This window comes from Candoia aspera, chromosome 8 (genome assembly GCF_035149785.1).
Source record: "Candoia aspera isolate rCanAsp1 chromosome 8, rCanAsp1.hap2, whole genome shotgun sequence".
NCBI lineage: Eukaryota > Metazoa > Chordata > Lepidosauria > Squamata > Boidae > Candoia > Candoia aspera.
The window spans coordinates 33,895,219-33,919,305 of NC_086160.1; the positions used below are offsets into that span (position 1 = coordinate 33,895,219).

The 24,087-nt window shown below is 36.2% G+C and overlaps 1 protein-coding gene across 3 annotated transcripts in view; it reads right to left on the reverse strand.

Moving 5' to 3' along the window:
• Positions 1–317: 317 nt before the first annotated feature.
• The window catches only part of RAPGEF2 (Rap guanine nucleotide exchange factor 2), a 189,102-nt gene continuing 165,332 nt past the window's right edge, over positions 318–24,087 (reverse strand). For 2 of the 3 annotated variants that reach the window (XM_063310575.1, XM_063310574.1), the window contains 12 exons: positions 22,769–23,009; positions 22,274–22,657; positions 15,454–15,665; positions 15,208–15,331; positions 13,152–13,175; positions 11,896–12,119; positions 11,016–11,198; positions 8,942–9,094; positions 7,363–7,588; positions 5,652–6,211; positions 3,257–3,565; positions 318–2,281 (listed from right to left, as the gene is read on the reverse strand). In XM_063310575.1, coding sequence (XP_063166645.1) covers positions 2,256–2,281; positions 3,257–3,565; positions 5,652–6,211; positions 7,363–7,588; positions 8,942–9,094; positions 11,016–11,198; positions 11,896–12,119; positions 13,152–13,175; positions 15,208–15,331; positions 15,454–15,665; positions 22,274–22,657; positions 22,769–23,009 — 2,666 coding nt within the window. In that variant the 3' untranslated portion in view covers positions 318–2,255. The remainder of the gene's footprint in view (positions 2,282–3,256; positions 3,566–5,651; positions 6,212–7,362; positions 7,589–8,941; positions 9,095–11,015; positions 11,199–11,895; positions 12,120–13,151; positions 13,176–15,207; positions 15,332–15,453; positions 15,666–22,273; positions 22,658–22,768; positions 23,010–24,087) is intronic. The other variant, XM_063310576.1, reaches the window with a different exon arrangement.

A 24,087-nucleotide genomic window follows, 5' to 3' on the forward strand; every position in this document is an offset into this window, starting at 1 on the left:
TCATAATGCAAGATAAATTTCTATAACAGTATAACAACTTACCTTGTGCATAATTAATAAAATTAATATTTAATAAAATAAATAAATTGGATTAAGGTTAAATGAGGTATCGTATATATCTTGCTGTATCATATTTTGCATTAAAATGTGTGCATGATTATATGTGAGATATCATTGGATTACTGCTACTGGATCTTCATTTATGTCTTAAAAGATCCCCAAACAATTCCTGCAAATAGAATGTGTGGTTCTTCCCCACATATATGAACATTGCACATATCCTGCCCCCCCAGCAAAGCAGCACAAAACAAAACAAAGATCATTAACATTATATTTATTTATATTCCAGCTTCATACAAACTGGATAGAAGCATAAACATAGTACATTTCTACCATTTTCAACAAAAATATATAACCAATATGTACAATTATTGTATTAAAAATACAAAAGGGATACAGACTCCACCAATGTCTTTCTAAAAGACATACAGGTACAAGTAGTATCAAAAGTATGAGGAAATCACCAGTAAGTTGTACATTCTGCACTTGACATCACAGAGTGAACTGAGATTAGCAGTCCTATGGTCTACAATTACTTAATTCCTATATAACATTTGTGCAACTTGTGATACAGCTAGGTTTGTTCTGTCTTGCTATATGCACATGAGGTCCATAGCCTATATAATGAAACTGGCAAATGCATATTACATGTAAAATTACAAATGCATAATTGACAATGTGATATATAAGCAAATAGACAAAAGCCATGATTATAGGAGAAAGAGAATAATTAAATAAAGCACTGACATTGTTCAATACAGTGAAAAAACACTGTAAATTGATCTTTATAAGTTGAAACTATTTACTTTTATCTACTGATCAATATGATCAGCTGAGTTTAATGAAAAAAGTCCAAGACCAGCAGTTCCTCACATTTGAGTACTACTCGGATTGGCAGCCTTCACTTTTCCGGAGTCTGTGCAAAACCAAAAATAACAACAGAAAATAGAAAGGGGATGTAGTTTCATTTCCATCACTAAAGCGTTAATAGCAGCTGTAAGCAGGTGACTGATACCCACTGGCCTCCTTTACATGTACAATGTTCCATAAAAGACAATTGTGAATATTTGTTCACTGCAAAAGTTTGTTGATCAATAGCTATTTTCTTCAAAAGGTTCACTATTTTCTAATGCCAAGCCAGTAACAACAAGGCTTGAGATTAGTATTAAGGGTTGGCACTGGTTGCAGTGTGTGCTGAATTGCCTTAATACATTACCCTGATTATTTCTGTGTGACAAAAACTCATTACTTAGTACGAGGAGGAGGATGGGAAAAACGTTTTAAGTATTTTAAGCAAAAGATGATATTGCCATTTGACAACTGAGGACAAATGTTTTTACTCACCATCCTGTATTCCTCAAGGCACAGGAAAAGGACACTAACTTTGTTCACTGATTACTTGCAAGAGTCAATAGAATCATATCATTAGAGATGCAAATCAACAAAACTGGCAATTCTGGGATTCATCAACTGTGCTTTGAGTGGAACACTAAAAATGGAGCTTGAAGATCAATAAAAGGCTGAATCCTCCCTATAAACCATGCCATTTTTAGCTAACCACATCATAGCTTTTTTTTTAAAAAAAAGTAGTCCAGGCTAGCAAACCTTCTTAAATAATACAAAATAATACTGTAGTTAATGCAGGTGTAACCCTTTCTCCCTCTCCAAATACAATATATAGAGTAGCAACAAAGGCATTGTAAACAAGCAACAAGGACTGTGTACTTGAAGGTTTCAACACATTTCTTTCTTAATAGATTAAAGGCCAAATGTATTTGTCAACTAGTTGATCTCATCATCACAATGAAGTGAAGTGCTAGGATCATGATTAAGATAGGAAAAATAATTTAAAATGCTTCCAGGCATGGGGAAGTGCAGTCAGAGTTATGATGAGTTGATCTTGGAATTTGGAATGATACTGTGTGATGGGTAGACAGCGACAGTGATAGCTGAGAGAATGCTGCACTGCGCATTTCAAGCAACACAGTTTGAAAAGTGCCAGGGCAATTTCTTCACAGTATTTCACATGCAAGGGGAAGAAGAGTGGGGGAAGAAGAAGCCCATGCTGCTTTAAGGCAGGGAAGGAGGCACAGGTCCACCATCCTTTAATTAATGTTCCAAGGCTCCTATATTAGGGATGTCATCTTGTGCTCTCCTTAAAGTTGGCTTACTTGTAATCCCGAAAGCTCCAATTCTTAGACGGCAGAGACTTGCTCATCTTCTGCAAACACAACATGACAGAAGGGAAATAAAGATAAAGATACTTAAAACTTAATACCTCATGAATATTTGGATATATATATTCTGTGTTCATATTTTATCTTCATTAAACATCGAACTTTTGGGGACATTTTCTTTATTTCCTCTCCACTAAGATATTAAATATTAATTTCATCAAATCAACTAATTAAATGTGACACGTTAATTGACATTCTGTTCAGTAAGTCTCTTAAGTTATATGTTTGTCACATTTTTTTGTTGTCAGTCAGTCTTGTCTCCTAGTGACTACATGCAGTTTTCTTAGCAATATTTTTCAGAAATGGTTTGCCATTGCCTTCTTCCTAGCTCTGAGAAAGGTGACTAGCCCAAAGTCACCCAGCTGGCCTCATGCCTAAGGCAGGACTAGAACTCACAATCTCTTGGTTTCAGCCCAAAGTCTTTAACCACTACTCCAAACTGGCTCTCTCACATATATTTGGTATTCCTAAATTTGGTTCCATTTAATTATAATCCTGAACAATGTATTACAGATGAAGTATACCTTTATAACAGGCCGGAGGGACTTTACTGGAATTTGAGCATACCCAGCTAGCATTGTGGAACGACATCAGGAAGTCCCTTCAGCTTTGTTTTAAATACCTTGGTATACAAAACAGTGTATTTAAAAATGTCTTCACCATTCTGTTCATAGAAGCTCTTCTTCAACAAAAAAGCTATACATCACATTTAAACAATTATCAGCATGTGGTATGAGCTTTCAACCTTTCACAAAGGCTTGGAGAAACCTAGCATATCTGCCAAACAATTAATAATCCTATGACCTTTTACTTCATAAACCTATTCAGGCAACAAATTGAGTAATTTTAAGGTCAGAGCCTGAGAAAAGTCACAGTATTTTGTGGATTTGCACCATCCCTTCTAATGCCCTTTGGGAAATTAACCTTTTATGATTTTCAAAATGTGATAAGAAGTTTACCATCCTCCTCTGTGGAAAACCCTTGAGACTGATACAGAGCATGATGTGGGTCTGACTCGTTTGGTTTATGCCACTGAGGTTTGTTAACAGGCCTGATAGAGGAATGACCCTGTGATTGCTGCTGTGAAGGTGAAGCTGAAGTCCCAGAGGCTTCACTAGACCGTGCCACCATCCTAGACCTCTGAAGTGCTACGTTGTAATCTGGAGGTTTTCGGGCTGGATGGGAAATTCCTTCTGCAAAGTCAATAGGTATCCCTACATAACCCGGTGGGGTTGGTGGTGGTTCACGATAGCGACCCTCTTTTCGAGCTGCAGTAAAATAATACACTATTAGCAATAATTTACAAATGTTTAATTCATAATACATACTCATATTGAGTCAGTATTAAGTTATGTGCATTGTCTTCCAAACCATTATACACATAACAATAAAGTATAAAAAAAATCCACCAAAGGGCAAGCCTGATTACATGAGCCAGCCAAAAGGCAGATGTTTACAATTTTACTGATTCTAATGGGGAGCTGAACATCCGCTTAAAACATTTCTATCAAGTAAATATCATCCCAAAGTGTTTAATTTGGCTTAATTTTGCAGGTGTATCCATCTACACAGTCTACACATTATTTTAATGTGTGTGTCTGATCCATATAACACAGATAGAAACACTTCATCAAAGCTACGGAAAAGACAAAAAAGGAACCAACTACTGGAATTTTAAAACTTGAACCATTTTAGAAAGCACTAAAGGAATGGTGACATCTGGAAAAGAATCTTAACTTTAGAACTATAAAAATATAGTTACTATAAAGACTCTAAGTAATATGATATAATATATCAGTATATTTTCACTGTTTAGCAAAAAAAGGTAAGTAGCACTAACCCAGTTTGAACTTAAATGATTTCAAAAATTTATATAGCTCCCTCACTCATTATAATAAGATTCATGTTTTGCCTAATACTTTCAGCATAGTTCAATAAAATCAGTAAAATCAAAAAGGTATTAATATTAAAATAATTGAAGCATATAATTTGAGGCACTCTTCAAATAAAATAATTGTTTTTGTTTATTTTTAAATTCACTATAAATTTGAAGTGTTTTTTTTCCAAAAACAAATTATTCAAGATGCACAAAATATTGATAAAGTATCTGGATAAGCAAAAAGATGACCTAAGCCTTTTTGTGAGGAGGGAGAAATGAAAAATCAATCAACTCAGACAAAATGAGCAAAGAAGGAATTTTAATTATGGGTCCTCAATTTGGTTCTCCTTTGGCACAGTCCAGACTCCCTACTCAACCTGAACTTTTTACATTAAAAAAAAAGTGTGCGTATGTAAGGGGAAGCTAGCATGTTGCAAAGGATCACCTTCCTAGCATCATTTCTGTTTCTAGGACCCATAACCTTTCTTAGAAAATTAACTGATGGGTCAGTACTTTGTTTGAAAGTCAGCTCAATTGTTAGAAAAAGGACAAAAGCTACCAGGAAACACTGTAGTGTTTAGTAACTTGCTATTCTGTGAAAGGGAATGTGTCCCCACAGCTATTTCGTGAGAACACATTTTCCAACATGTTTACAAATTCCAAATATTCCTGTCAGCCAAAAGCAGATATGGTTTAATTACAATATCAAATAGTCAAGTCAAATTGTCAGTTTACTCAGAATGAGAGCAATGCTTCCTGTTCACAACTAAATTTGATTTATCTGGGTCACTACAGCAACCTTGGTTGTTTGCCTGCAAATGTTTCATTACCCAACTAGGTAACATCATCAACACCTAGTTGAGTAATGAAACACCTGTAAGCAAACAACCAATGTTGGAAAGCACCAAGGACTCCACAGTTCAACCCTGAGCTACATATAATCTCTTCTATTGGAATAATATCATTAAGGTGTATGATTAACAATTTGCTTTGATTCCCTCATGAGAGCCTTCCAATATCTGGTCATTTCCAGAAGTTTTGGAAACTTCAACCACTCTAATACTGAGCCAGAACCTTTGGAAGTTGGGGGAAACTGATAGTGAAGGTGGGCTTAGGTAGAAGCTATAGGCTGATCTGATTGGGTGGGAAGCAGCAACTGTACACAGGAAATTCATCTTCTCCATACCCCTTAATGTTTATACACTTAGTCTTTAGATGTGTGTATTGCTTTGTGCAAATGATCTTAATGTTTTGGCTTTAGTGACATGATGATGATCATGATGACAGTGATAATAACAGTATCTGCAAAAGAAAGCATTATTTTTCACAGTGCAAATGATGTTATGGAAAAAAACAAAATATGAGGTAAAGGTTATCCGCTGGCTACATTTTTTAAAAGGTTAAAGAAAAATATCTGTAAAATAAATTCATAACAAATATGTAGGATAGATTGTGGAAAACAAAATTAAACTTACCAATAAGACCCTTTGTATTACTTGTTGGCATAGCTATATGAGCTGGCATAGGAACTGGCTTTGAATCCTCTGCTGTTATAGATGTTATGCTACTGGATTCAGCTTCAATTGATACATCTTTCCCCCCCCTCCGTTTTATGGTACCTGTATCACCTTCAGAGTCCTCTCCCCAGTAGCCTGTGGAGGATGCCCAGCTTGCTCTGGACTGTGCTTGATCAAGGCCCTCCCTACCTTGACTCTGCCTGCCATACTTTGTGCCATGATCGGAGAACATCATCGGGTCCATGTGACTGCCTGAGGCCCACAGTCCTGCCCCATCTCCTGAATTATCGAAATGAACATGTCCAAAAGGAAGAGTTTCCCAACTTCGCTGATGCTGTATTGTCTGTATGTTGTCATGGGAACCACTTGAGCAAGAAGTCCAACTGCCTCGGCCACTATCTGCTGCATCAAGTGACGCTCGATCTCCCTGATCCTGTGACAGTTCCTCCGTACTGGGAGAAGAAAGCATGGTTGCTGCGGCATAGAACCCTCTGTTTTCTGATAGTGGTGCATAGGAGCTAAAAGTGCACAGCAATAAAAAAATTAGTCACCATAACACAACACGATGATATAGCCAATAGTAACTGGTATTAAAAGATCCATTATTTCAGTAAGTAGAAGGCAAATTTTATACTTTCTGTTCCCCCTGAATACATTATAAGTTATTCCTCCCTTACTTATATTCTACAATTGTACAAAGCACTTTAATCAATTCAAAATTTCAAAAAGTTGCCCAAAAACGTTTAATTAAACTGTTTTGATAGGTTGGCAAATATGTCTATAGACTTCTAAAGTTGGTTCACAAAGAGAAAGTCATCACTCTTAGGAATATAAGTTTCTTTACCAATATCCCATCATCTCATGAAGAACATATATAAGCTGTACTTTATTCAAATACATTTTAATATGGGAATTTCCATATTTCTTATGCATTTCCAAGTGCTTAGTTTTTGAAGTCATAGCCCAATATTTTGCAAAAAAAAACCCCAACGACCCTCAAACAAACTAAAAAAGCCCTTCTGGTGGAAATGATGAAGGCAGGCCTTAAGGCAGGAATGTTGTTTGTGAGAAGGCAGATTCAACTTGGAACAGCTTCAGTATTGCAAACAGATAATGTCCAAATATTTTCCTCAACAAAATCTATCATTATCAGTCCTATATCAAATAAGACAAGGTTGGGTTTTCAACATGTATTTTTCTATTTGTATGTTAGTGGCTCTCAGAGAAAAATAATATAAATGAAATAAACAAGTAAGAAAATATTCAAATCTAAATGGCAAAAGAACAGATCAATCTTAGAAATATGTATGTATGTATGCAAATAGGTAGATAAATAGATACATGCATAGGTAGATACACACACATACACCCCCACAGATTTAGGGCTATGCCTTCCACAGCTGTTTTATGACCCAGGAAAAGGCAGACCTGCTTCAACAGTTGCAGAAAGGAACTATCTATATTTATGTGCTTTACAGGTTTAATCTTACAGATCTTATAGGTTTAGTCTTATACATCTTATAGCTGCTAAGTCATCAAAAGGCAAAATTGCTAAAGTGACAGAATACAACAACTTATATATATTCAAAACCTGATCCACAGAGGGGAATAAATAAATTCAAATCATATAGAAGTCTTAAATATAATCACATAGACATGCACATCATACCCTAAACTATACTGATCTGGTTCAATCATGGCTCTTCTTTCAATCCTGCCCACTCCAAGATTAGTCTCGACAATGCTGACTGAGTGCCTCTGTCTCCTTTCATCTTGTAGGGACACTGGAATGGAGTCAAAAGAAGAATTGCTGACAATGCTAGATCGGGAAGAAATTTCACTATGACCAGAGTCTGAAAAGTTATCCACTGTGCCACTGGGAGCCAGCATGTAACCTGCAGAAAGAGTATTTTAATAATTTAATAACAAGCTTTCCACCATTTATATAAAAACTATAAATGAACAGAACCAATTCAAATATCTTCTTATTCACAGAGCAAATAAAGTACAGTGGAATATTTATATCATCACATTTCCAAGAGGTTGAGTTTGAAAAGGAGGAAGTATAATATGCAATATGTTATTTTGATAAATGTATCTTTTTTTTATCAGTTTGAAACCCCACAGTCTGTTCTTTTTCCAGTCATGCTGAATCTAGTCATCTAACCTTTTGCATGCATAATTCCTTCACAATGGACAATGGACAGTATATTTTAAATTTCATTCAGTTCTGACAGAAATAAACATGTTTGGCTATTCTATCCTTAAGAATTCAAAACATAAAAATGTGTAGCAGTCATTCACTTCCTTTGAACTTACTGATATGCTTTTTGAAAGAATTTATCTCCACATATGGGGCTGCTATGCCTGGAAATGCATGTAATCCAATGATTTATTTATTAAATTTCCATACTGCTGCAATTGTAAGATTCTTGGCAGCACACAAAACCAAGCATAACCTATCTACAGCTAAAATAAATAAATGTCCATGGTACAGTAAGAAATGATTAAAAATAACCACCATTCAGGTGGTTAAAGACAGAGCAAGAGATGAAGAAAAAATATTTACAAGATTCATTATCACGTAATGAAGTTTTAAAAAGCCCTTTGGAATGCTCTGTACTGTTGTTTCCAGAAGCCCACTGGTGTTGGGGCATATCAAACTTCCAGGGAAGGCTTCTCTGCAGCACATGGGTCACGACGGAGAAACCTCTTTTCCCAGCCATAGCCCCCCAGCTTCACAGAAATCAGGAAAACTGACTTCTCTGAAGAAAAAACAAAACAAAGCCAGAAATAAAGTTATAGAACTTGTGATTACAAAATGACTATCAAAAATTTGGCTCTGGCTGAGTTAATCAGGTTCCTCTAAATCTGTTCAGATGAATCAGTGTTTTTTCTAAATTTTCCAGTCAACTGAATCTATAGGGAATGCATAAAGCTGTAAGCAATGTTTTGAGACAATGAAGCATTCAACATTGCCTATAGAATTTATACATATTTTGCTTACTTTTTAATATAAGTATAAGAACATAAAGAAAACGATTCTTTTAGGGGACTCTATGGCATAGCATATAATTTATAAGAGGCAAATGTCTCTTCACACTAAAGTGCGGTTTACTGCATTTTTGGCAAAGTACTATATTTCTGGCAACCAATGATTATGGTTATTGTTAGCTATTACTATAGCTAACTATTATTAGAGAAGCAAGCATGTGAGAAATTAAATGTATTTTATAGCACTTATATACATTTTCTTGGAGAACTCTGGGGTGAGGTGGGAGGAGAGGATAACTGCGAAGAAGCATTTGAAATCGTGTCTTCTGCTTGCTTCTTGTGGCGCTCCAAACTTCCTTCTTCAGAGAGTGAAAGAATTTTCTTTAAAGCTTGTGGGGAGTTTATGCCTTAAAGGAAAAAGGAAAACAAACTTCAGATATGCATATACTCTTTCTTCAATATGTGCATATTAAGGCACCTCATGGACCATTCAAATGTAATATTAATTACATCTTAACTCACCATTTCTCCATACAGCTCATTACCCATTTACATTTATTTTCACTACCACCCTATGAAGTTATGCAGAGACAGAAAGGTGACTATCTAAATTTCAACAGTGTATGACACTTGGGTTAATGCCAACTCATGCCAATTCATAAATAGTTATGATTTTGAAGAAATAATTGATGTGTAAATTTTATCATGGTCTATGTAAAAAAGTAAGCTTGAAGAAATTATATACAAATAATAATTCACTTAGTCAAAAAACATGGTTTAAACTGGGCAGATATGAATAGATACATTTAAGTATAGCCACAGTTTCAATCTGCCATGCACTATTTTCAAGGGAACATGCATATAAACTGTTCTATCAGGATCCAGAATTCATAGGTGTTTAAGTAACATGCCACACTTGATTCGGCAAACAACAGGAATATATAAATAAACTTCAGCACACCCATTTGAGATATTGTTTAATGTACTATACCTGCCAGGTATATGCAGATCTTGTGTAATAAGAAAAGAATCATTAATCCAGCTATCAGAGCAATGAGTCTTTGTATAGTCTCTTTACTCTTTCAATAGGAAGTTAGAATATAAAATAAATTAATAATTAAATAAAATATTTCTTTCAGGGGTTTGTTTACCATCAATGACATTGGCTGTAAGTTATCATGACATCAAACTAGCTATCTAACTTCTAATTGGCTGTGATTAGGAAGCCAGGAAGAAAAATACTGGTGTTTTGTTCTGAATCTTTTAGAGTAGCTGTTTAGAGGAACAGCATATAAAGGTAAATAGATACACTTGGAACATTTATGAACATTCTGGCTACTCTCATGGTATAAATAATATGGTCCAAACCACCAAATTCTGTACAACTTTACTTTCTCTGGACCCTATGACTGTCAAGATTTTTTTTTTCAAGAAAATGCCATGTGAAGCAATATCACTTATAAGCCTGATTATGAGGACACTTGGCCAGGACTTGGCTATATCAATATGCTTTACAAAACTGCAATGTAAATTATTCTGCATTGCACTTCAAATATACCATCTGAGTTTAGAGAAACCTTATGGAGAATATTTATTATTTATTTTATTTTTATCCTGCCTTTATTATTTTTATAAATAACTCAAGGTGGCGAACATACCTAATACTCCTTCCTCCTCCTATTTTCCCCACAACCACCACCCTGTGATGTGAGTTGGGCTGAGAGAGAGTGACTGGCCCAAGGTCACCCAGCCAGGTTTCATGCCTAAGGTGGGACTAGAACTCACAGTCTCCTGGTCTCTAGCCCAGCACCTTAACCACTAGATCAAACTGGCTCTCTATAAAGTTGGTTTATTTGATCAGGGTTAAAATAAGATATGTTGTTACTTCTGGCTACCCTTTATGGACTTTCTGTGGACACCAGGACTGAAAAGATGATGCTTTATGGATTTGTTATAGATAAGAGATGGGATATGGGATGAAGAGATAAATATCTGTCACTTTAGCAAGGGTGAAGAGTTAGCTAATTTTTAATACTTGTTGTGTTGAAGGTTGGAAGTCACTTCTTTATATATTTTTTTTCTTTATTATATTCTTCTCTTTTTCTGCTTTTCTTTTTCTTTTCCTTGCACTTCTTTCTCCTGTTTTCATTCTTTTAAGTTTAATTTGTATTAGATTTTACTATTATAATCAAAATTCTTAATAAAACTATATACACAGAGACACACACACACAAACTAAATATATTTCAGCTAATCATTTGCAAAATTACTGAAAAAAAATCTTGAGAATTTGTTTCCCTCCAAAACAGAATTGTTTATAGAACTTACCAAATGGTGGGAGATCCTTGACTGGTACTTTCTTACGAGAAGGATAAAGTGATACAGCAGGAACCTGTAAAACTTGGTTTGCTTTGTGTTGTTGCTGCTGTGCCTTCTGCTGTATTCCTGACCGATGTGTGACTGGGGACGTTTCAGGTTTTCCAGACCGTTTGTCCCCTGGAGTCTTGGGCACTTAAGCAAAAAACATAGTATAATATAGATTAAGATGATAATTGATACTTCCTTAGAATCCTTGAATTTTGAGGTGAATAGACTCCAATGACAAATGGTGTCAATATCTATTTAGAAAAATGAAAATAATCTGTTCTCAATTCTAAAATATTTACCTGGGTATTTATTCCTTATTTAACTGAAAGGCAGTATCATAAACAAATAATATGACATCGCAATCAAAAGTAATAAAACTATTTACATAATTTAAGGCTTGAAAACCTAAGAAATTAGAAACAGAAGGATAAGAAAGCTATATTACAATCTGCATTAGTATATAGTAACTAGTTTACTAGTGCAAACAGCCTAATTAGACTTTTCTCACTTACGTGGTAAAAACTTAATTATTTACATTTCTTTTCATTTATTTATTAAATATTTCTAACCTGCCCTATGTTCATATAACTTATGGAAGAGTACTTTCAATTAAGAAATTAACAGAATTATAAAAACAAAAACAAAGTATTATAATCAATAAAGCCCAAATGTTTATGAATAGCCAGGACTGAACTTAATGCCAAAATAAAACTAACATTTAGTATAAGTTGTTTGGGAGTAGCTATTATGGTACATGATTCAAGATGCTGTAATTTTGATTTTAAACTTACTTTGTCCCCTTGGTTTGGGATAGTAACAGAGAAAAAAGAAGAACGCTTACATGTATTGCTGGCTGGTTCACACTGCAAGGACAGTGCCTGGAGACTCTCTTCATCCATTTCCAAGTCTAGGTTAGAGAGATACTGTTTGACTTTTCGAGCCATCTGGGCATCTTCATACAGCTTTTTGGCATTGAGAAATGAGCTGCGACGCACCCGCTTTTTGTGTCCACCTGTTTGTGCAACATCAAGTACTGCTGTGTTTGTACTACCTTGACTAAGAGACCTAGGATAAAGGAAGATGACAAGCCTGAAACTGAGCTCATCACTACATCCTTTAAAGAACTATAAACATGCAAAGGTCTGCATGAAGTCAGTCTATGGTCAAAGCTCACATGCTTCATTCAAGTAAGTCCTACAGCTAAAATAAAGGACCAAATCAAGGACACACTTTAGTTATAATGCTATGCATACTTTCATTAAAATATGTCCATATTCCTACTCTGCCCAAAATAAAAAATAATGAAATTCAACATCATTGAGAAAATGATCCATACTAACTCTTGCACAGTAGTCTATTTCAAAAGCAGGAGTATTAAGGTGGTCTCATGCAGAAAATGTCCCTAGTGAGTGATCAAATTTCACTGAAGTTTAATGTCAGATACTTTTTAAAAATTTGGCACTGTATACTTTGGAGGAATGTTTATTAAAATGTTTAATTTGTTCCAAATACTATAACAAATCTCTATATACTTTTATTTTCCCCAGTTTTAATGGATTTCTTGTTATATAATAAAGACTCTTATTAGTTAACAAGGAAACAACATGCAGATTTGGATGTTTTTCTGTATGGGAGTTATATCTAAGTTGTTAACAGCAAAAATGAAGTTTGGTTTGAATGAAAACTGATTTGTAGAAAGAAAATTTAGTTAGTTGAGCTGTAAAAAGCACTGTATTTAAAATGTAATTTACACAAATTTGGATGGTGCTCCTAATTTATGAGACACATCTAAATTTATTTCTGATATGTAACTGAACCACCATCACACAACTGAATTTTGGAACACAAATCCCATTAAATGGGACTGCTAAATCAAACCAAAGTGTCTCATGACTTGCATTTCTGTAAAGTTTCACAGCTCTTATATTTATGACCTCAAGCAAAAGCAGAACTCAGATTAAATTTGATGCAAGTAAAAAAGTGTTATCAAAAAGGAAAAAGTGCTAAGGCATCAGAAAATTAAGAGAAGCAGGAAAGGTACAATGCAAATGTTCAAGAAAGGAATGGCTGCCTGTATTGTTCTCTCCAGCCACTTACCCCAGACTCCTCCATTTCTTCTTCCTGCAAGTGAGAGCCATGAGTATTGAAGCATGGATTTAAGGAAGAGACAGAGAAAGATTATAAGCTCAGGAGAAAAGAGTCAGACTTCAGGACAAGCTGTACCAGAAGTCTCAGAATAGCCTCCTTTCAGGCACTCTTTCAGAACAATTTTAAAAAAATATATTTGGCATTGGATTGGGGTTGATATGGCCATGTTGGTTCTAAATGTGCTTTGAAGCTCCCTAGAGAAGGAATGTCAATTACCCATTTTTGGAGAGGGACACAAAACTCATGCTCCATGGAACAAAGTGATACAAAATCAGTGCTAAACTGTGGTACAGATTTTGAATGAATATAGCAATATTAACTTTTTAAGGTCACTCCTCTGAACCCTGTTTTGAAATGTCCATATTCCCCTAACTGTAGGGATACAAAACTTGTGCCTCGTAGAACAAAGCAATACAAACCTGATTCAAAAATCTGGGATAGGTTTTTGTTGGAAAATAAATTTTGGGATTCCTACTTAACAGTAGTTTCCATCTCCTTGCCTTTCTGGGCAAGATACCACTAGCAGGAAAGGCTATCATGAAATCAAGTGGGAAAGATAAATGTGGCACAGCACTGACTCCTCCCCTGCTCATCTTGCTTGACAGAAAGACAAATAAGAGAGTAACAAATTATACACTGATGATTGACAGTATTTCAATGTGTTTAATCAAGAATATTAAATTGTCTGCTCTTTTCCTGCTTGGAGCACAAAAGATTTGATCCTGCATGGTCAGTCATCTTTGCATGTACCAATGAGTACTCTTTTCTTGAATTACTTTAAAATTCATACATGGTAAATACTGTAATAGTTGCATTTTGGATTGTCCATGGTTCATCATGATATCTGATGAACCTGGGATTTCAAAAGCAGTTCTGAAACAGGAAAACTCAAATAAGCTGAGCACAGTTAAAACAAGGCAACAGTTAACTTCAGACTCAATCTGATAGCACAGTGTCCTTGGACTATTTTATTTTTCTTTCCCTTCTCTTTCTTTCTCCTCTTCTTATATAATCCTAAATTATGATTATAATAAACAACTAATTTGGTATTAAGAAAGCATTGGAGCAATCATGCTCCAAATATTTCTGGTAGAACTTTATAAAGTTCTACCAGAACTAATGTACATCTCTGCATTTTTTCACCACACTTTTAATAATCTAAATGTTTTAATACAGTAGTATTTTAATACATAGGCTCTCATACAGCAATACAGCTTTGTACATATTCAGCAGTTAAGAATTTCTTGTGATTTTCTCTGTCTTACATACTTTAAATAAGGGCTGGTATTCCAGTTCTTACCTGTTTTTATTTTTCCTCTCCTTTCTCCTCTCTTTTGTGTAAATTGCTTAGCTACCTTTATCCCACTCCCCACCCCCACTCATGTTACTGAATTGTACCTATATCTGGCCACTGACTGTAAGAAAAGATTTGATTTGAGTTGGAATATAGAATGAATCCAACTTCTTCAGATTATTTGCACTGAATTAATTTGTGACAATAGAATATATCTAATCTTCCTGAATAAACATATGTAGAAATTAATCCAAATTGTTAGAAAATGTTTCATGGTAACATAGCAATCCAAGTGCTTATGGTCAAGTAGTCATAATGAGAGAACCACAGGGAAAAAATAACCAGCGGGAAAGCAAAACCTGAATACCAATCTCTAAATTGATGAGGGCTGAATTATTATGCATAATCCTTATTGATCATGTGGGATTAGGGAGTCTGATGTGAACCTCAAAAGGGCAAATGTATTACTTAAAAATGCTAAAAAGACCATTGTTTATTTCAGATTGACAAATACAAGAATGTATGATTACTGTAAAAAACGCAGTTACCCAAGAAATATCAAGATCACTTCCAATTCTAGATGTCATATTAGTTAATTAAATTAACATGCTAATTAGTTAGCATGCTAACTGTACAGTATGCCTGCGTCTGTTACATAATAAACTGTTTATTACATATTTTAAATGACTTTCTGTTGGTCAGAATACTCACCGAGTCCTGAACATTAAAGCAGGATCCATATTAACAGAAGCCATTCGGCCCACGTGGCGGATTTCTTTTGCAATCATTCTTAGTTTCTCAAAATTGACCAAACCTTCCACTTTGGAATCATTTCCTATATTACAAAATAATTATTGGCAAAGAACTATAGTTTTCTTCCATTCATTACAAAAAGAACTGACACGCTTCAGCAGAATGCTGAATACGTGGTAAATACCTGATATACTTTTCACTTACCTTCATGAAGAAATGTAAGATCCTTTTTTATTACAGGGAACAATGGAATAATTGGGGGCTGTAGATTTTGACTATTCAAGACATTGCGGTATTTTGCCATGTTCCTAGATGGATCAAATAAATCCTGAAGATCTTGAAACAATTTCTCATATTTGCTTGGAAGTTTTTCCCACGTGGTTCGTAATCTTGCAACTGGAGCTAAGTTCAGACCACTAAACAGAATTTTTAAAAAAGCACTTTGAAATTTGCATATGTATTACTCATATTCAATTTGTAAAGCAAGAATTAAATTAATCCAGTTAACATAACAGATGGCTGAAATTCAGACAGTAGTAAATAAAATCGTGCTTTCAAGAATTTAACCTTAAAATAGAAGCTCTTGTGTAAGCAGAAATACTCAAGCAATATCTGTGAGTTGAAGGACAAAAAAAAGATAATACAGTATTTCTCTTTTTCTAAAAGTTCTCCCAGGTATTTTACAATACTGCTTTCCCAATAGCATGGCAACAGACATACTTATAAACAAGCACCATTTACAGTACAGAGATGTGACAATGATCATCAGTAAGCATTTGTTAATTCCAGTTGGAAGAACTGTAAGGGATAGTACAGTGAAATCTATTCAGAAACTGCAGCTGTAAAATGCTATGAGTCATTCTCCTAATATACTAGTCAAAGAAGCATGTTATTACCAGAGGTTTAGAAGAGACACTGACTGGCTATGCCCATTTGGTATAATGGTGGTATTTATTATAAAAAGCTCTCTGTGCTTGAGTCTCAGATATTTGACATTCAGCCTTCCTTTTCACAGACAGTAATTTGGCTAAAATACTGAAACAAAAATGCCTGAATCAAATGGTCCTAAAATCTTTCAGTGGTATTAAAATATTAGCAGGAATCAAAATTGCATAGCTTCATACTTAGTCAAAGTAACAAGGGGAAAGAAAAAAGACAAGAAGGACATTTCAATATAAACTCACTGTACCATATCCCAAGTTTTTGATATTTAAGATTTTAATCCATAAAAACCTTCAGGAAACATATAAGATGTTCCTGTGGGGAGCTAGTATTAATTTACATTGTGCTATAATTTAAGAGATAACTTTTGTAAAATGATGTACTGATGGTATGATACCAGCTAAATTGTCTGAAATATATAAAGGAATATCAAATTAGTGTTGGAAGTGTGAAAAGGAAGATGGGGCTTTTTATTATATATGGTGGCCTTGTGAAAAAGCAAAAAAAAAAAGGGTGAAAATTCATACAATGATGCAGCAGGTATTATGGACTGATATCATTATGAAACAAAATATGGGAACTTAATATTGTATATGGTAACTGCGGCAAAATTATTGTATGCAAAAAGTTGGAAAAGTAATGAGATACCAACAGTGGAAGACTGGATTAAAAAATTAACTGAACTTGCAGAAATGGTGAAGCTGACCAGTTTAGGCAGACAAAAAGGATAAAGACTTTTTAAAAAGACTGGAACCCTTATATGAACCTTCGGCCGAAAGAAGGAAAAAGACCAAATTGGTGATTTCAGGATTTAGGCATTAAAAATGAGACAAAGAGGTTGGGGAAAATTTTAAGATGATAATTACTTGATAGAAAGAAAGGTGAAAGCAAAAATGTATATTTTTTCTTGTTTTAAAAAAGTTGTTTCTCTATTTCTTATTTTCTATCTTTCTTCTTCTTTTGCATATTTTACTATATTGAAAAATTCTAATAATATATCTTTATCTATCTATATAAACATATAAGATGTTTCCATACAAATGGCAAGTCATTCATATTCATATTCAAAAGGCAAGTCATACATATTCATATGTAAATGACCAGCAATATGAATAACTTATGAAATAACAGTTATAAAAGTACTGATATATGTAACAGAGTCTATAAAGCAAACACTTGAATAAAATCTTAATGTTGTATTCAGGGTGAAAAGTAGACTAATTCATGAGTCCAGTTCAGCAATATATTGAAGTAATAAACCTCCAAAGGAAAGTTTCGAATATAATAGTGTCTGCACAATTCAGAATCATGATTTATATGCAAGCATATATCTATTAGAAACGCAATATTTTTATTAAACCAAGTGAAGTTTTACAGAATAGTTGCAAGTCTATAGATTTCTTAGACTTCTTCTGCAAGAAACATATTAGAAGCCAGGAGGGTCGGAAGGTGCTGGAGATGGAGAATTTGCCTTATCTTTGCCATGACCATCATTATTTGCTTCAGCAAAGGATCGTTACCTTGCCATGGTGCTGGAGCTTGAGCACCTCAACGATGCCATGAGCTAAACCGTGAAGGGCCACCCAAGACGGGAAGGTCGTGACAGAGAGGTCAGACTAAATGCGATCCCTGGGGAAGGTAATGGCAACCCACCCCAGTATTCTTGCCGTGAAAACTAAATGGATCAGTACAACCAGAGTTATGTCGGTATACCATCGGAAGATGAGACTCTCAGGTCGGAAGATGGTCAAAATGCTACTGAGGAGGAACAGAGAATGAGTTCAACTAGCCCCAGACGTGATGACGCAGCTAGCTCAAAGCCGAAAGGACGGCTAGCGGCCAACGGTGCTGGTGGTGAACGGTGAATCCGATGTTCTAAGGATCAACACACCATTGTAATCTGGAATGTAAGAACTATGAGCCAGGGCAAATTGGATGTGGTTATTGGTGAGATGTCAAGATTAAAGATAGACATTTTGGGTGTCAGTGAACTGAAATGGACTGGAATGGGCCACTTCACATCAGATGACCACCAAATCTACTACTGTGGACAAGAGGACCACAGAAGAAATGGAGTAGCCTTCATAATTAATAGCAAAGTGGCTAAAGCAGTGCTTGGATACAATCCAAAAAACGATAGAATGATCTCAATTCGAATTCAGGGCAAGCCATCTAACATCACAGTGATCCAAATATACGCCCCAACCACAGATGCTGAAGAAGCTGAAGTAGAGCAGTTCTATGAGGATCTGCAGCACCTACTGGACTACACACCTAAAAGAGATGTTATTTTCATCACAGGAGACTGGAATGCTAAGGTGGGCAGTCAAATGACACCTGGAATTACAGGTAAGCATGGCCTGGGAGAACAAAACAAAGCAGGACATAGGCTGATAGAATTTTGCCAAGACAACTCACTCTGCATAACAAACACTCTCTTCCAACAACCTAAGAGACGGCTTTATACATGGACTTCACCAGATGGACAACACCGAAATCAGATTGACTACATCCTTTGCAGCCAAAGGTGGCGGACATCTATACAGTCGGTAAAAACAAGACTTGGAGCTGACTGTACTTCAGATCACAAGCTTCTTATTGCACAATTTGGGATCAGACTAAAGAGATTAGGGAAGACCCACAGATCAGCTAGATATGAGCTCACTAATATTCCTAAGGAATATGCAGTGGAGGTGAAGAACAGATTTAAGGGACTGGACATAGTAGATAGGGTTCCAGAAGAACTATGGAAAGAAGTTCGCAACATTGGTCAGGAGACGGCAACAAAATACATCCCAAAGAAAGAGAAAACCAAAAAGGCAAAATGGCTGTCTGCTGAGACACTAGAAGTAGCCCAAGAAAGAAGGAAAGCAAAAGGCAACAGTGATAGGGGGAGATATGCCCAATTAAATGCAAAATTCCAGAGGTTAGCCAGAAGAGATAAGGAATTATTTTTAAACAAGCAATGCACGGAAGTGGAAGAAGACAATAGAATAGGAAGGACAAGAGACCTCTTCCAGAAAATTAGAAACATTGGAGGTAAATTCCAGGCCAAAACGGGTATGATCAAAAACAAAGATGGCAAGGACCTAACAGAAGAAGAAGAGATCAAGAAAAGGTGGCAAGAATATACAGAAGACCTGTATAGGAAGGATAACAATATCAGAGATAGCTTTGACGGTGTGATCAGTGAGCTAGAGCCAGACATCCTGAAGAGTGAGGTTGAATGGACCTTAAGAAGCATCGCTAATAACAAGGCAGCAGGAGATGACGGCATCCCAGCTGAACTGTTCAAAATCTTGCAAGATGATGCTGTCAAGGTAATGCATGCTATATGCCAGCAAATTTGGAAAACACAAGAATGGCCATCAGATTGGAAACTTATATCCCCATACCAAAAAAGGGAAATACTAAAGAATGTTCAAACTATTGAACAGTGGCACTCATTTCACATGCCAGTAAGGTAATGCTCAAGATCCTGAAAGGTAGACTTCAGCAATTCATGGTGCGAGAATTGCCAGATGCACAAGCTGGGTTTAGAAAAGGCAGAGGAACTAGGGACCAAATTGCCAATATCCGCTGGATAATGGACAAAGCCAGGGAGTTTCAGAAAAACATCTATTTCTGTTTTATCGACTATTCTAAAGCCTTTGACTGTGTGGACCATAACACATTGTGGCAAGTTCTTAGTGGTATGAGGATACCAAGTCATCTTGTATGCCTCCTGAAGAATCTGTATAACGACCAAGTTGCAACAGTAAGAACAGACCACGGAACAATGGACTGGTTTAAGATTGGGAAAGGAGTACGGCAGGGCTGTATACTCTCACCCTACCTATTCAACTTGTATGCAGAACACATCATGAGACGTGCTGGGCTTGAGGAATCCAAGGCTGGAGTTAAAATCGCTGGAAGAAACATTAACAATCTCAGATATGCAGATGATACCACTTTGATGGCTGAAAGCAAAGAGGAACTGAGGAGCCTTATGATGAAGGTGAAATAAAAAAGTGCAAAAGCTGGCTTGCAGCTAAACCTCAAAAAAACCAAGATTATGGCAACCAGCTTGATTGATAACTGGCAAATAGAGGGAGAAAATGTAGAAGCAGTGAAAGACTTTGTATTTCTAGGTGCGAAGATTACTGCAGATGCTGACTGCAGTCAGGAAATCAGAAGATGCTTAATCCTTGGGAGAAGAGCAATGACAAATCTCAATAAAATAGTTAAGAGCAGGGACATCACATTGACAACAAAGGTCGGCATAGTTAAAGCAATGTGTTCCCAGTAGTAACATATGGCTGCGAGTGCTGGACCATAAGGAAGGCTGAGAGAAGGAAGATCGATGCTTTTGAACTGTGGTGTTGGAGGAAAATTCTGAGAGTGCCTTGGACTGCAAGAAGATCAAACCAGTCCATCCTCCAGGAAATAAAGCCAGACTGCTCATTTGAGGGAATGAGATTCAAGGCAAAACTGAAATACTTTGGCCACATAATGAGAAGACAGGACACCCTGGAGAAGATGTTGATGCTAGGGAGAATGGAAGGCAAAAGGAAGAGGGGCCGACCAAGGGCAAGATGGATGGATGATGTTCTAGAGGTGATGGAGTCGTCCCTGGGGGAGCTGGGGGTGTTGACGACCGACAGGAAGCTCTGGTGTGGGCTGGTCCATGAAGTCACGAAGAGTTGGAAGTGACTGAACGAATAAACAACAACATTATTATTTGACATTCTTAGTTGGTCAGAAGGAACTTAAGGCACACAATTGGGCCTAGTGTAGTATTAGATGGCACCAGTGGCTCTCCAAAACTCACTGGAAATAAGAAATAAGCAAATGTTTGTAGTTCCACATTTTTGGGGATAGACATTTCAGATGTTAAAGTCAAAACTATTTCTATCCTGCTAAAAGCCAGTTCACAGATTGATAACAAGTCTAGTAATCATTTCCACAGCAATCAACAGGTGTAAAATGCTCATCTTCACAAGAAAGACAAATCTCCTCCCTTTTATACTAAAGGAGTGTGAGAAAAAGAACAGACCTTGCTGCTTTATTTCCCTATACACAGATTTCTCATCTGAAGGCAAAGTACTCTCCACAGGTCTTGTGCAGTTATTCTAATTTTCTTCCTAATAAATCTTATTAAGTCAGAACTCTGACAGAGGTGTTCTTTGGATTACATATTTTCAGTCCACATTGATACAAAGGAAGACTGACACCTATCTGAGGCACATAGATATTTTTGGAAGGTGGAAGAAACTAGTCTATCTGGAGAGAATTTAAGCTGTTGTTTTATGTAACAAAATAAAAAAAATACAAACTGGTTGAGGTATAAATTTAAATTTGACCACATTCATTTTCCCTATTGTGCTTTATGATGAGTTCTAAGAAACTCAAAAGCTTTCAACCATTTTATAAAACTTCACCGGGTCAAAAAAATCAAAAGCCTCTGGATTTTTTCCCTCTCACAGTAACGATTACTACTGTTTAAAAGGGAACTTGTATTATGTGGCTTTTAAGGGACTTGTATAGTATGAGACTTATGTCACATTGTCTCTTTAAAGAGAAACTAATGATCATTCATTTCAGTCCACTGAATTTTTTGGATACTTGTGTGAGGTGAAAGGTCCCCTGTGCAAGCACCGAGTCATGTCTGACCCTTTGGGGGTATGCCGCTTTTGCGATGTTTTCTTGGCAGACTATAGAGGAGGGTGGTTTGCCATTGTCTTCCCCAGTCATCACCTTCCCCAGCAAGCTGGGTACTCATTTTACCAACCTTGGAAGGATGGAAGGCTGAGTCAACCGGAATGGATACTTAAGAATGCTTATAAATATATTTATAATGAAAACTTGAAATGATTATTTAAACAGGGTTTTCTGGAAGAAAACTTAGTATTTTACATTACTGTTGCTCTGTCTAAAGCTACTGTGGTAGATTGTCAAGTTAATGAATTATTGTAATATAAAATTATTAATTCCTAAAAATATATATTACTTACTACTTATTATCTAGCACCCTTTTATTACAAAACATGTTAACTTTTGTTACCCCTATGTGTAAAGATACGAAAGAACTATTCTTGCTTACCTTATTATTGCAAACATTGAGTTAAAGTTCTTGCATTCTCTGCAGTGCAATGCTATCTTAATGAAATGCTTAATTATCTTCATCCTTTTCAGTTGGTTGGTTTCTCGCAAAATCTCAGATGCTACCCAAAAGGTTTCTTGGTTTATTACTTCTTCGAACTTTTTTAAATTAGTACAGCTAAATTTAGATTTCAGTTTAAATAAGTCGTCTATGTACTCTGTAGGTTCAATGTTACGGAACAGTTCAAAATTACGCATTGAGAGTTGGGTAGCCACCTCTATAGTACTGAGCTGCAGTAGAGAAATTTGGCTCTCTCTTAGCAATTCCTGAGCATCTTCATCTGAACACAAAGTTTCTGTCTCCATGTTATTTTTCAGATAATACCTGAAAAATATTTTTTCACAAATTAATCTATCATTTTAAGATAAATAATTTCCAAATGACTTTATTTAGTGGATACCAATTTATAATCCAAAATGGCTGATATTTTCTCACCTTCCACTAAGTTGTATTCTGTCAGCAAGTTTGGAGAGCTGATCTGGAAGTCTCCGTTGCTTGATGACACCCTCTGGAGTGACAGAGACCTCACATAAAGAATATGCATCTGGGGTGGTGGTTAAAGCAAATTCTCGAATTGCTTGAACAACCACTTCCTTTGCAGTTGTATCCTTGCTTATCATAATGTAGCGACTTTGCTGATCCGCTTTAAAAACTCGCAGAACCTGATCTGGTAAATCTGTAATGAAAAAAAAGTACTAAGATATACAACAGAACAAAATTTAATTATTTCTCAGCAAGGATTAATATAATAAGAATAGGAATATTATTCTTATGACACCTTTTTCATGATAAACCCTTCTTGCAAAAATAGCATTATATATCCTGTTTTTAGATTATCATTGTTTTTCCTAACTACATTCGATAACACTTCTAGGACAGAAGTAGAACAGATACACCGGATATGAGCAACAGACCTCTCTATAACCTCCTGCTGTGTATTTCTACGTGTCAAAAATACAGTCTGTATACAGGTAGTCCTCACTTAACAACCACAAGACTGGCAACTTCATTGCTAATCAATGCGGTCATCAAGTGAAACATCACGTGACTGAGCCAAATTTACACCAGTTCTGCTGTGGGTCGTTAAGCAAATCACCCATTATGTTAAGCATAATGTCACGTGACTGCAACTTGTGACTTACTGCTGGCTTTCCCATTGATTTTGCTTGTCAGAAGCCAACTGTGAAGATGGCAAATGATGATCACATGACCGTGGGACACTGTGACTGTTGTAAATGTACGCTGGTTGTGAAGCACCCAAATTGTGATCACATGACTGCAGGGACACTACTACAGCCATAAGTTCAAGGACTGGTCATAAATCTACATAAATCTTGAAGTTCAGGTGTAAATTGAAGAAGACTACCGTGGACAAAAAGGAAGTGTCCTGGTTGCAAACTACCTTAAGCATCCCAGTAAGATTATCAATATAAACAGTGCAAGTTTACTGGCCCACTGAGCAGAAAGCTGTTTTCCAAGCAAGCAGCTGTTGCAGACACATGATGAAGGGCTCAAACAGTGCAGCTGAAACCAAAGGAAAATGAGCAACAAGATCCATCCCAGGCTATCTGAGGGACCATCTCATCCCCATAACATCAACCCATCCCACCCGGTCATGCAGAGAGAGCATGCTATGGATCCCATCAGCAAGGGAATTCCATCTGGCGGGGTCCAGGAGGTGAGCCTTCACTGCAGTGGCGCCCGCCCTTTGGAGCATTCTGCCCCTGGGGGTGAGGAGGGCCCTTTTGCTCCCA